Here is a 12051-nt window from a genome sequence, read left to right as displayed (position 1 = left end):
TACAAATAAAATGTAATTATAATTTGTATTTATAAATATAAAACAATTATCAAAATAATATAAATATTAATAACTACAATATACTTTTTACAAATGGGAAAATATATGAAAAATTAAATAGAATAATAATAATAATAATTGAAACATTTATAGTTTATATTTTGTAAATAAGATAATATTATAATTGAAATACTCATATTTATATTATACAAATGAGATGATATCATAATTTAAATATTAATTATGTTAAAATATATCTGGATAAATCATGCTAATAACGTGTGATGAATATATAAAAGAGAATATGAGAGAAACCAAACAAGAAAGAAAATTGAGGCAAATGACTCGAAACTTGGGAAGTAAAGAGAAGGACATGAATATAAACGCTCAAAATGAAAATGGTGGGTATATCTTATACCAGTGGTTTTAAAATCAGATCGAATCGATAGGTACAATTGATTGAATCGAGAACTGGTTTTAGGTTCAATCTGGTTAATTTTAAAAAATGATTTTTTTATTAAACCGATCAGAAACTAGGTTTGACCAAAATTTTGTATATTTTTTGAAATTTTAATTATTTTTGAGTAATTTAATTATTTTTTATTAGATTTGATGAATTTATAAAGGTTTGCAAGAAAAAATAAGTTAAATAAAAAAGAAGAAAAAAATATCTTTTATCCATTAAAATATGTTTTATGGATTTTTATTTTAATTATTTTATTAAAATCAAATAAATAATTTTTATTTCTTAAAAAAAAAATATTATAACCCCTATAAATATAAGTATCTTAATTGATTTTATTTTTTTTATAAATTTTTAAATAAAATCTGTTTATTATAATTTAATAATAAATTAAATACTTTTATAATTGGCAAAACCTTAAAAGATGTCGGTCGGTGTGAATCTTCCGTGGTTCTCTGGGAAGTAGTGGAGGTGGAGGAGCATCATATGAGATGGAAGGTCGCTGCCCTAAGTATTAATGCGCCTCCTCCAAGACTTTAATGCCATAGCCCACCATCACCATCATTTATTGTTTTTGGTGGAAAACCAAATTCTCACTAGATTTCTTACTTCATGATTTTCATATAGTATTAATTTAATTTTTATATTAAAGGTTTTCAATTTTAATCTAATTAAAATTATAGTTATGTAAAAAAAATATTTGAATTGATCTGACCTATTCTAAATTAACTTAAAATTATCTAATATTTTTATTTTTTAAAATATTTTTATCGTTTTAATTTTGTATCAAATTATATCAATTTATTATTAATAAAATATACGATATAATATTTTGTCTTATTGACAAATAGTTTAAAATTTACATACTAAGACTTTAAAATACGTCAAAAATCATACTAATCAAATCAAATTCTTACTATTTAATAATAAAATAAAAATATTTTAAAAAATAAATAATAATATGAGTAATTATATAATTATATAAATTATATAACTATATATAATCTATAAAGATTTCAATTATTATTGATATTGTCTTTCAATATTTTTATAATTTATCTCTAATAAATTTTATTAAAACAACATTTTTCTAAAACATTCAATTCATAGATTTCAATTATTATTGATATTATCTTTCAGTATTTTTATAATTTATCTTTAATAAACTCTATTAAAATAATATTTCTCTAAAACATTTAAATCAATTCGGATCGTATTAAATTATTTTTGTGTAAATTCTAACACTATCTGATTTAATTTCAAGTAATGTCGACTGACCCAAAATAAATTAATATCAAAAAAGCTTAATTCTAACCTAATATTTTTGGTATCGTGTTATATTGTGTTAATGGATTGTATTGAAAATTGTAAGTAACAAATTTTTTTTATTTAGTTATTTTTAATTAATTTAACCATTGGGGCTCCATGGGTCTGGGCCCTGGGCCCTGGGCACTCGACCCAGAGTCCGAGCTTCTTATCCAATTGTAGTTTTTCATTAAAAAAAATTAAAGCATCTATTTAATTGCCGTTTTCAACCTTTAAATTCCTCTAATTAATGTTTAAGCATCCTTAAACCAGCAGGAAAACGCTTGCCAAATTCCCAACACCAAGCAGCGATGTTTACCCTATTTTCGTGAAAGAACGCAACTTTGGTCATCATTCGAAGTCAACGCCTGGCAAATCCATTTCTACAAACCCACCATAATGGAGTTCAACAATTCCTCGTCTCCAAAAACCATCCCTGTTTTCTCAACATTTGCTTCACCATTTGACAAGTCCTCGCCTGACCCCAAAGCCAACAAAAAGCCTATAAGTTTATGGCCTGGAATGTACCATTCTCCTGTCACAAATGCTTTGTGGGAAGCTAGGTCTCACATTTTTGAATCACTCCTTGACCCCCCAAAGGATGCTCCCCCACAAAGTGAATTGCTCACCAAAACTCCTTCACAAAGCAGGACCAGTATTTTGTATAACTTCTCTACTGACTATACTTTAAGAGAACAATATAGAGATCCTTGGAATGAGGTCAGGATTGGGATGTTGCTAGAGGATCTTGATGCTTTGGCCGGTACCATTTCGGTAAAGGTATAATTATTTAGGAAGATTGATATGTGGGCTTGTTTTTTTTCCAACTTTTTATCTCTGGTTTGTGATTGATTCTGCTTTTGTTTGGTTACTGTTAATAATTTGTAATTTTTATATGGTTTTATGTTAAGATGATTTTGAATATGTACGCTTCCAATAGAGAAATTGGATGTCACATGGTTTATACAGTAATTAAAGTTAGGATTTTTCATGTGAATTCGGCAATAAGTTGCCGATTTATGTAATTTGAACAAAGTTAATTCAAAGTGGACATCTCATGTGCTTGCTTTTTTCCAAACTGAACATGATTACTCAAGTTTTCCTGTAATGATTTGCTCTTTGCTGGTGAATTAGCATTGCTCCGATGAGGATAGCATGACAAGGCCGCTTTTGGTGGTAACTGCTTCGGTTGACAAGATTGTACTGAAGAAGCCGATTAGCATTGACTATGATCTGAGAATAGTTGGTTCTGTCATATGGGTTGGTCGGTCATCGATTGAAATTCAGCTTGATGTCATTCAGCCTGTAAAAGGTAGTTTAATCAGAAATATTTTAACAAACTACATGAAGGATCCTTTGATATTCTTTTCTAAGCTTTAGATAAGATAGGTATGCAGAAGCAGGCTTTGCCTCCTTTGAGTCTGTAGAGATATACTGGCATTTCCAACTAAAACTCGGCAGTGGCATGCGTAAACTTTTACTTATTATATGAAGAGATGACACCTTTATAAAGTTTTGTAAGCCAGTAAAGATGATAAATTGAGCAGTTTTATGATGCTAATAGTTTACATTTTTTCTAGGCCTTTATTCTCGTTATGACTTATTCGCTTTAAGATGACCATGAGTGGCTTGATATGATTGTTTTCTTGCAGAGGACTCTGGTGCTGCTGACTCAGTAGTTCTGACAGCCAACTTCATATTTGTTGCATGTGACTCAAAAACTGGAAAAGCTGCTCCAGTTAACCGTCTATCACCACAAACTGAGCATGAGAAGTTTCTGTATGAAGAAGCTGAAGCTAGAAACAAATTGAGGAAAAGAAAGAGAGATAGAAAAGATTTTGAGAATGGGGAGACAAATAGACTTGAAGCATTGTTGGCTGAAGGAAGGATTTTTTGTGACATGCCAGCCTTGGCAGACAGAAACAGCATTCTTCTAAGAGATACCCGACTTGAGAACTCTTTAGTTTGCCAGCCACAACAAAGGAACATCCATGGCCGTATCTTTGGAGGGTTTTTGATGCATCGAGCATTTGAATTAGCATTCTCAACAGCTTATGCCTTTGCCGGAATGGTGCCTCGCTTTCTGGAAGTTGATCATGTTGATTTTTTAAGACCTGTGAGTACCTGCACTCCTTTGATTCAGCTTCCTGTATTAACTTGACCATGACAGTCTTCAAAAGAAGTCCTGGAACTTGGAACCCCTACTTTATATTTGTACTGATTGTGGTACTATACATATGCATGTTGAAAACATGACTTTATCTTTGACTCTTCAATTATTCTGATTCAATGTTAGTGGATAATGCTGCAATTTCTTTGCTGCAAACATGTCACAATCAAGCACTTTGATTTTGCTTTCTCCAATGTTTGTTATTTCATGTTGATATTAAGTTTACCTTCCTCAAATTATTTTACATTAATTTAGCTGTTTGGCAAGCATCAACTTTCTAAAATTTAGGTTTACTTGATCTCTTGTAGTGCAATTTGTGTTACATTTTATAATAAAGATTGTATTTTCAATGAGTAGGTGGATGTTGGAGACTTTCTGCGTTTCAAATCTTGCATTCTGTACACAGAACTTGAGAATGCTGATCAGCCTCTGATCAACGTTGAAGTCGTAGCTCATGTTACAAGGCCTGAGGTCAGGTCAAGTGAGGTAAGCTCCTGTTTGACTGCATTTGAAAAGACAAAGGGCTATTTGTTTTTACTCTACAGAGGGCAATTGGTTTTTAATCCTTTTGATATGTATTGTATTTCTAATGATTTATACATTTTTTTTTCCTTAAAATAGGTTTCAAATACATTCTATTTCACATTCACTGTCTGTCCAAAGGCAAAGGCCAGAACAAATGGATTTAGGATTCGGAACGTGGTTCCAGGTACTGAGGAAGAAGCACGTCATATACTCGAGCGCATGGATGCTGAAGCCTTGCTATCTGGCAAAGTTCAATGCATGAACAAGGAGACATGATATTTCCTTGGACAAGATTCTGGGCAGTGAGGCTTCTAATCCATAAGCAAGTTTGATCAAAATAAAGTTCGTACTTAAAGCGATAGTAATTCTTGTATACTTGAAAACCTGGAAAAGTTAAACACTAGATAATCCAACTTTGTACTGATTTGATGCCACTTCAATGTCTATCAAGTTCCTGACAAAGGTTTGCATTATGAGCAAGTATTGCATCAGCAGCTATAAAAAGATATTAGCTGTAATACTCTGGCGTTTACTTATTTGTCTTAAGATGAGTATTATCTGTCAACCAGCATTAGATAAATGTCCATACGTAAATATGATGTAGGCTCTTCTAAAGTTTATATAACAGGAAAATTTAGTAGCTTCCTGAAATCTGTACCTATTTCATAAAACATTCAACTAACTGAAGAGACTATCGAATTCTTCCCAAAGAAATCTGTATATATATCTATAGGACACAATTTTCCCAAAATCTTCTACATGGATTTATACAATACAAAAAAAAAAAAAGAAGGTATAGAAAATAAATTACATAAACGTGGCAAGCCTGGACAAGCTCCAACCAACTGGTACAACCACCTAATTCTTGGCGGGTTTCTGGAGAAGTGAAGAGAGGTTATATCCTAACACAAGCCAAAAATACTAAGAAGTACTCTCATCATCAGAGGAACTATACTGCTGTCTCCCTGGAAATCCAGTAAAACTTCGTGCTACCATTGGATTTACTGGAACTGGTAGCATTGGATTTATTGGAACTGGAAATTTATGGGCAGAACTAACCATCGTTCGCTCATTTATCATACCAACTTCTTTGCAAACCCGATCAAGAATCGTAAAAAAGTCTCTCACCACCATGAAGATTCTGAAGGGATGAGCTTCTTCCTTTGCTGAGTTTCCATGAAAGTATTCTGTAATCTCCTTCACCAAAGACATAGCAACACTCTCTTGGGCTTGAATCCTGATAATCTCCTCCTCGGCCATTCTAACAAACCTGTTCATTGACTCTGAAAATTTCTTGGTGCTTTCATCCAACCCCTGTGTTTCAATTAATTGCACAACCTCACTGATGTTCGCAAGGCCTCTAGAAAGCTTAGACACATCACTGCTGAGCACATCAGAATCCATGGCCGCAGATTTCTTCACACTGATAAGCTCTGAACTTAGACCAGAAACAACTTGCAAGCCTAGCTTCCTGCACTTAGCATCATCAGGATTTTGGCTAGAACCTGAAAGACGAGCACCTTCTGTTCTTATAATTTCTTGCACAACAAAATGCAGCAGTGTAGTTTTTCCATCTGCACCCTTGACATCTACAAGCTTGAGAAGTGTATCGAGTTTAAAGGCGTGGGCATCACCACGGTTTGTCCCAACGTTCATGCGGTTCCCAGTCTTAAGCACAGCTTCTAGAAGCTTCAGAAACATTCTACTATTTCTTAATTCGTCACAGGCAGCCTGAACAGAAGAAAAAAGAAAGCCATGAGACTTAACCGACTATAATAGCGACAATATAATACATCTCACCCCAGAATCACTAGAAATATGAAGCACATCTCTCTAGCCTTCACGAATACCATAGGACATAAGCCAGATAGTTCTCTAAATGCCACCATGTATGCCTTTCAGGATTTCCAGGTCACAAAGTGGCCCAACAGAATAATAATAATAATGATAATACTGATACAAACAATATGCACTGTCAAATTACATGAGGATGACAAAATTCCCTAAGCACTCAGCACATGTCACATGCACCTATACGTATCGATAGGAAGAGAGAGAGAGAGAGAGAGAGAGAGAGAGAGAGAAACAAGGTCCTATATGGTGATATTGGAATGCCAACTAATGAAACTGGCAGTAATCTAAGAACTAACATGAGAACCCAGGCCATCTTAGGATAGTATCTGCATTATGCTCAGAAATGACTGAGACACAGGATTTCAATAGGGAGATAAGGGTCAGAGAGAGATGAAATAACATGACTCACCTCCAGAGTTTCAAATGACATTTTGAGGTATTCAACCTCAGACTCAAAGTTGGTTATATAAAGCATTGCATCAACCCTTTTAAATGCCAAAGGTATGTCAAGCACTGCCTTCAAAAACTTCTCCGCAGAACCAAACTTGCTGGGTGAATCATCTTTGTACTCTTTCAACTTTCGTTCTTCTTCTTTGGTTGGAGCCATCCTCAATAAGCTTTCAAGAAGTTCAGTTCCAAGTGTCTCTGCATTACCTGTACAAAAATAGATATTGCTTCAGTTGCATTTTAAATAGGTTAAAATTAGGACTGACCCCACTGATAAAGGAAACCTTTAAAGAGAAAACAATTTAAGGCACTATCTGGTTTCAGTAAAAGACGGAACTTGATAAAAGAATGTATTAGTTCTTGAATGTGGAATCATGCAGCAGTTTGACTCAGTTACCTTCTAGTGCAACAGTATTAGAAAAAACGCAATAAGATAGTTTTCAAGAAATATTTTATGACCATATGTTTCAAGAAATGAAGGAAAGTCAATATGGATGCAGAACAAGAACAATTAGCATGCTGGACAGTTTTAAATCAAAAATGAACACTGAATTATACAGTGAGTGAGGAATGAACCTTAATATAATAAAATTAGGAAGTAACTATTAAACAACCAAATATGTTAAGGGAAAAAAGAACCAAGTATAAATATGAGTCATTCATGTATTAAACAGAGAAAAAATAATTTGATAGAAAATTTATTAAAGCCAAAATTCAAACGATCCAGTCAAATGTCCTCTCTCCAATTTATGAGAACAACTTGGTTAAGGCAATTTCTGAGCACATGAAATTAAAGAGAGACACCTTTGAAAACAACAGCAATTTGTTTCAAGATATAACTACTTTTCTGCTTCCATGCCTTGATGGTAACACAGAACATGAAACCTGTGATGTGTGAAAGTCACACTAGCAGCATTTACCCTCAGATGATAACCAAATGCAACTGTATCATGTTGACAAGGAACATACAAATGTGTCTTTCAATGTTATTAAAATCCTGTTCTGTTAACGTTGTATCAATCTAATGCTTTGTCAATTTCCATCAAATCAATAAAATTTTAACAGTAGTCACACCAAATTCATATTTTAGGAATTAGAACAACTTCACTCTACCTTCTAATAGGGCTTCACAAACTTCATCAACGGTGACATTCAAAGCCCTCAGAAGAATTGCAATGTTTTGTGACTTTTTGGGATCAAGCACTCTATTCTCTTGGTTTGGTGAAGGAAGAACCGAACGCGGTGTTGTTTGATTTGGTTTTGCACTTGGTGTGTTTACTACAAACAATGTTTCAATCATCTCCTCATTCAATCTGCATTCAACCCAATTGTACAACTTAATCAAAATGAACATAAAAACAACTAAACCATCATATTAAAAACACAACTTTGAACCATTAAAAGTGAAGATAAAATCATAAAAATTTCACTAACTTACTTAAAAGAACTTGATCTAAGGTGATCCCAAACCATTTCACGATCAGAGCTAGCTCTCACTTTATCCCAATGTAAAGGTTTCAACTTCGGTTTCAAACTCTCATCAACATTATTCTCCAACGAATTAGAACTTGACAGCAACTCAGCCGGAGAAACTTTTGTTGGATTTTGGATCACAAAAGGCCTTGAGGGCGGTATCAAAACAGGTGGCTTAGACATTGATTGACCTAGACGAATTGGCGTTGAACTTGAAGCCACTTTACTTCCCCATTGTCTTTGCAAAGGCGGTGGTGGAGGTGGCGGAGGTGGAGGTGGCGGGGGCATTGGAACAATAATGTTTATTTTTACCGGGGACGAAATCTGATCCGAGACACTTGAACTTCTCGATGACTCACCTGGGCTACTTTGACCCGAAATATCGGAATTTCTAGGAGAACCAGTTTTCTTTGAACTTCTGTGCGGTGACTGATCTGAGACTCTTTCGGGGGAAGAAGATAAAGAAGACTGATTACTTTGACCCGAAATATCGGATATTCTCGGTGAATTATTTCCGGTTTTCTTAGAAATTTTTTCTGGTGAGAAAGAAAACGAAGACCGCACACTTCCATCTGGGTTCTTCTCTGACACTCTATGTGGAGAAGTAGAAGCTGCAGAGAGTCGACTAGCATTGTTCAACCTTAGAGATAATTCTTGGTTCTTCTGCAACGATATATCGGATGATAAATATTCTCTATCGGGTGAAGTAGAAGCAGAAGACATTACATTTCGATCCAAAAGATTGTATCTTGATGGTGATAATCTCGTGTCCGGTGAAGTAGAAGCAATAGAAAGTAAAGGAGACTGTACATTTCGATCCGGGGATGATTGCAAAGGAGATGCCATAGCAAAAACAGATTGCATCGGAAGGGTTATCTCGGCAGATTTGGGCTCCGACTCGGATCTTTTCGGACTTAAACTTATCGGCGGAGAAATACTCGCCGACAAAGATCGAGAACTAGAGGACGAACACGAACAGCTGCTGGACTCACTGTTTCTTCCTCCGATACTCTCTCCACTAGCTATGGTCGCAAAATCTCGTCTCGAACCGGATCCCGTACCGGGGTTGCTCAACGAAATCCTTGGCGAGTAAAACTCCTCTTCCTCTGCCATACTCGACGCAACGTCTGCATTTTCATTGTGATTCTCTCTGAAACTAGCCTGCTGAGGGAGCGGCGGTAGCGGGCGAAGCTCAGGGGAAAGACAACTATTAACGCGTGAACCAGTAGCACTTGCAGTATCGTCGATGCCGCCGCGTGAATTTACCAAAGTGCCCAGATAAAGGAACTCGGAACTAGAAGTCCGCGTAGTTCTGTGCTTCCGTGCGGTGTTGTTGGGTTCGACATTTGGCGGTAAGGAACGGTTACTGTTGCTGTTACTGTTACTGTGTCCACTGCTTTTGACTTCGTTTTCTGGGCGGTTATTCTTCAGACGACGGCGACGGAAGTACAAGAAGAGTAAAATGCCGGCGACAAGACAAGCGCAGAGGACGGAAACGACGGCGAGAATAAGGAGTTTTTGGGAAGCGGGTTTGGATTGGTTAGGGGAATGAGGGAGGATAAGTGAAGAAATGTTAGCAGGGAAAGAAGCAAAAGAGGCGGGAGCAGGAGGAGGAGGAGAGGAGGGGTAAGAAGGGAAGAAAGGGGAATCGGGGGTTGAAGTGGAAGTAGAAAAAGGGAACTTGGGAGTAGGAGGAGAAGGTGAATGGGGAGGAGGAGGAGATGAAGAAGGAGGTTCAGAAGGAGGGAGTGAATCAAGAGGGAAGAATGGTTGATGGAGAATCCTACGGTTGGAAATGGAGGAGCAGGAAATAGGAATCAAGATTGAGATCAAGAAGAAGAAGCAGAAAGAGTTGAGCATTGTGCTGAAGAACAAGAAGAAGAGTATGCAGAAAGAGAGAGAGAGAAGAAAGGAAGAAAGAGGCGTTGCAGTGAGAGAGTAATGGCAATGGTGGGTGATTTGTGGGGACTGAGTGGTTAATTAGTTAATGGTGGTAGAGAGAAAGAGATGAATAAGATTTTGGGATCAGAGGGAAAAGGTCGAAAGAAGAGGGAGGAAGCATGTGTGAGTGAAAGTGACAGTGAGTGCTGCATCCAGCTAAGATTCTGCTGGGCTTGACTTCTGTTCATTTTTTCCGTTGGTGTATGTACAGGTTCGACCAGCCGGTTCCCATGTTTAAACTACTTGAAACGGATTGACTCAAGTTGAACCGCCACGATTCACTAGTGATTTTTTACAATAAATATAAATATATAAAATAAATATAAAAGATACAAAATATATATATATATATATATATATATATATATATATATTAAGAAAATAATAAAATAAACTCAAATCAAACCAAACTAAACTAATTTACAAATTAAATTAAACTGTTATTTTTAAACGATTCGATTTGATTTTATAATTTGAAACAAAGTATGCATACTCCTATTTATGACTACCCACAAATAGATCATGGCATTAGCTTGAGAAAGAGCACTTGTCTTCATTATTTGCACCAACAATCTCCTCATCTCAAGGTGATTTATCATGTAGTTTGAAAGCTGGTGAAAAAGCAGAAACCCCATTTGAGAAAAGACCAAATGATGGCAAATTGATAGGAGATCAACAGCACTATTGTAATGTAATCATTGCCAATGGACCATTTTAATAATGGAATAATGCCCATCAATAAAATTATAATAAATAATAATTCAAATATAATAATAATAATAATAATAATATTATTATGATACATTATTAAATTGATATATAATTATTAAATTATAATTCATATATATATATATATATATATATATATATATATCATAGGTACTCAGAATTCATAGGGAGAGATTCTCTCTCAAAATTACAAAGTTGAATGTGAATAATAATAATAATAGGAAAGTTGGCATAGTAATAAGAGAGAAACATTTGAAGCCAAGCATCTTCTAATGATTGATTTCTTTCAGCTGATTTGACCTCTAAACAACAACAACAACAATAACAGCAGCAACCTGATGATATGAGATGAGATAGCTAAAAATAAATAAATGCAAAAATGGGTGGGTTGTGATGTGGGCAGCAATAGCCAATGGCCAATAGCCAATAGCCAATAGCCAAGAGCAAATACCAAATAGAAAAACACAAGGGTGACCGACCGACAATTGCGCCGAATATGGAGTCAAGTCAAGAAAAACGGTTCCTTTTTCTCCCTAAAATTTGAACGGGCAGTCAATGTAAAGTGTGAATCTGCTCTTCTTGCTTTCCTCACATAAATAAATAAATCAACCTTAGATTATACACTACAATTTTATAAATGCCCTTCAAAACTAATAAAATAAGGCCAATAAACTTAGTCCCACCCAGGGTTTAGTGAAAACCCTAAGTTCTACTGCCAACTTTTAAAAATTCAAAGTTTTATCCATTACCTAATTTTTATTACAATTTCCTGTTAAAGTCAAAGATAAAACTATTGTTTTATCAAAAATATTTAAAATATTATATCTTTATCTCATTTTCCCTCCTAAATTTTAAAAAATAATATTTCACTCCAACCTAAAACTTTTTCGATTTTAAAAAATAGTTTTTCCCCCTTTAAATCCCTAAGATTTCTATCTTTTATCTCTGACAACTATATCTGGCAACGAGAACTATCGAACAAGAGAGAAAGAAAACACAACCATCTCCTAATAGAGGAGATTTGTTATCGACAAAGACAAAGAGACAAAGACATCTTTGTCGATGGTAAAACTCCTCTACCGAGAGATGGTCGCCGTCTCTTCCTCTCTTGTTCGACAGTTCCCCATCATCAGATATGGTGGTC

At 35.0% G+C, this 12051-nt stretch overlaps 2 protein-coding genes across 2 annotated transcripts; one reads left to right on the top strand and one right to left on the bottom strand.

The window, feature by feature from the left end:
* Positions 1–2018: 2018 nt before the first annotated feature.
* On the top strand, positions 2019–4981 carry LOC123196228 (acyl-coenzyme A thioesterase 2, chloroplastic). The gene is made up of 5 exons (XM_044610164.1): positions 2019–2548; positions 2903–3080; positions 3421–3884; positions 4296–4424; positions 4560–4981. Exons 1-5 carry the CDS (start codon positions 2168–2170, stop codon positions 4737–4739), a joined length of 1332 nt encoding a protein of 443 aa, XP_044466099.1. The 5' UTR covers positions 2019–2167; the 3' UTR covers positions 4740–4981.
* A 181-nt stretch (positions 4982–5162) lies between these two features.
* LOC123196227 (formin-like protein 1) lies at positions 5163–10308 on the bottom strand. Its single transcript, XM_044610163.1, has 4 exons — positions 8203–10308; positions 7878–8077; positions 6727–6971; positions 5163–6194 (listed from the first exon to the last, which is right to left on the bottom strand). Exons 1-4 carry the CDS (start codon positions 10095–10097, stop codon positions 5385–5387), a joined length of 3150 nt encoding a protein of 1049 aa, XP_044466098.1. The 5' UTR covers positions 10098–10308; the 3' UTR covers positions 5163–5384.
* Between the last annotated feature and the right edge of the window lie 1743 nt (positions 10309–12051).

This window comes from Mangifera indica, chromosome 14, assembly GCF_011075055.1.
Source record: "Mangifera indica cultivar Alphonso chromosome 14, CATAS_Mindica_2.1, whole genome shotgun sequence".
In the NCBI taxonomy this organism is placed as follows: Eukaryota; Viridiplantae; Streptophyta; class Magnoliopsida; order Sapindales; family Anacardiaceae; genus Mangifera; species Mangifera indica.
Note: the sequence above shows the minus strand (reverse complement) of the source record. Positions and strands in the feature narration are given on the sequence as shown.

Excerpts from the sequence above, each read along its gene's own strand:
- LOC123196228 (XM_044610164.1), top strand. The coding sequence starts at position 2,168 with ATGGAGTTCAACAATTCCTCGTCTCCAAAAACCATCCCTGTTTTCTCA. Across the intron at positions 2,549-2,902 it reads CCGGTACCATTTCGGTAAAG|CATTGCTCCGATGAGGATAG; the intron begins GTATAATTATTT and ends CTGGTGAATTAG. Across the intron at positions 3,885-4,295 it reads ATGTTGATTTTTTAAGACCT|GTGGATGTTGGAGACTTTCT; the intron begins GTGAGTACCTGC and ends TTCAATGAGTAG.
- LOC123196227 (XM_044610163.1), bottom strand. The coding sequence starts at position 10,097 with ATGCTCAACTCTTTCTGCTTCTTCTTCTTGATCTCAATCTTGATTCCT. Across the intron at positions 8,078-8,202 it reads CTTAGATCAAGTTCTTTTAA|ATTGAATGAGGAGATGATTG; the intron begins GTAAGTTAGTGA and ends GGTTGAATGCAG. Across the intron at positions 6,195-6,726 it reads TGTCATTTGAAACTCTGGAG|GCTGCCTGTGACGAATTAAG; the intron begins GTGAGTCATGTT and ends TCTTCTGTTCAG.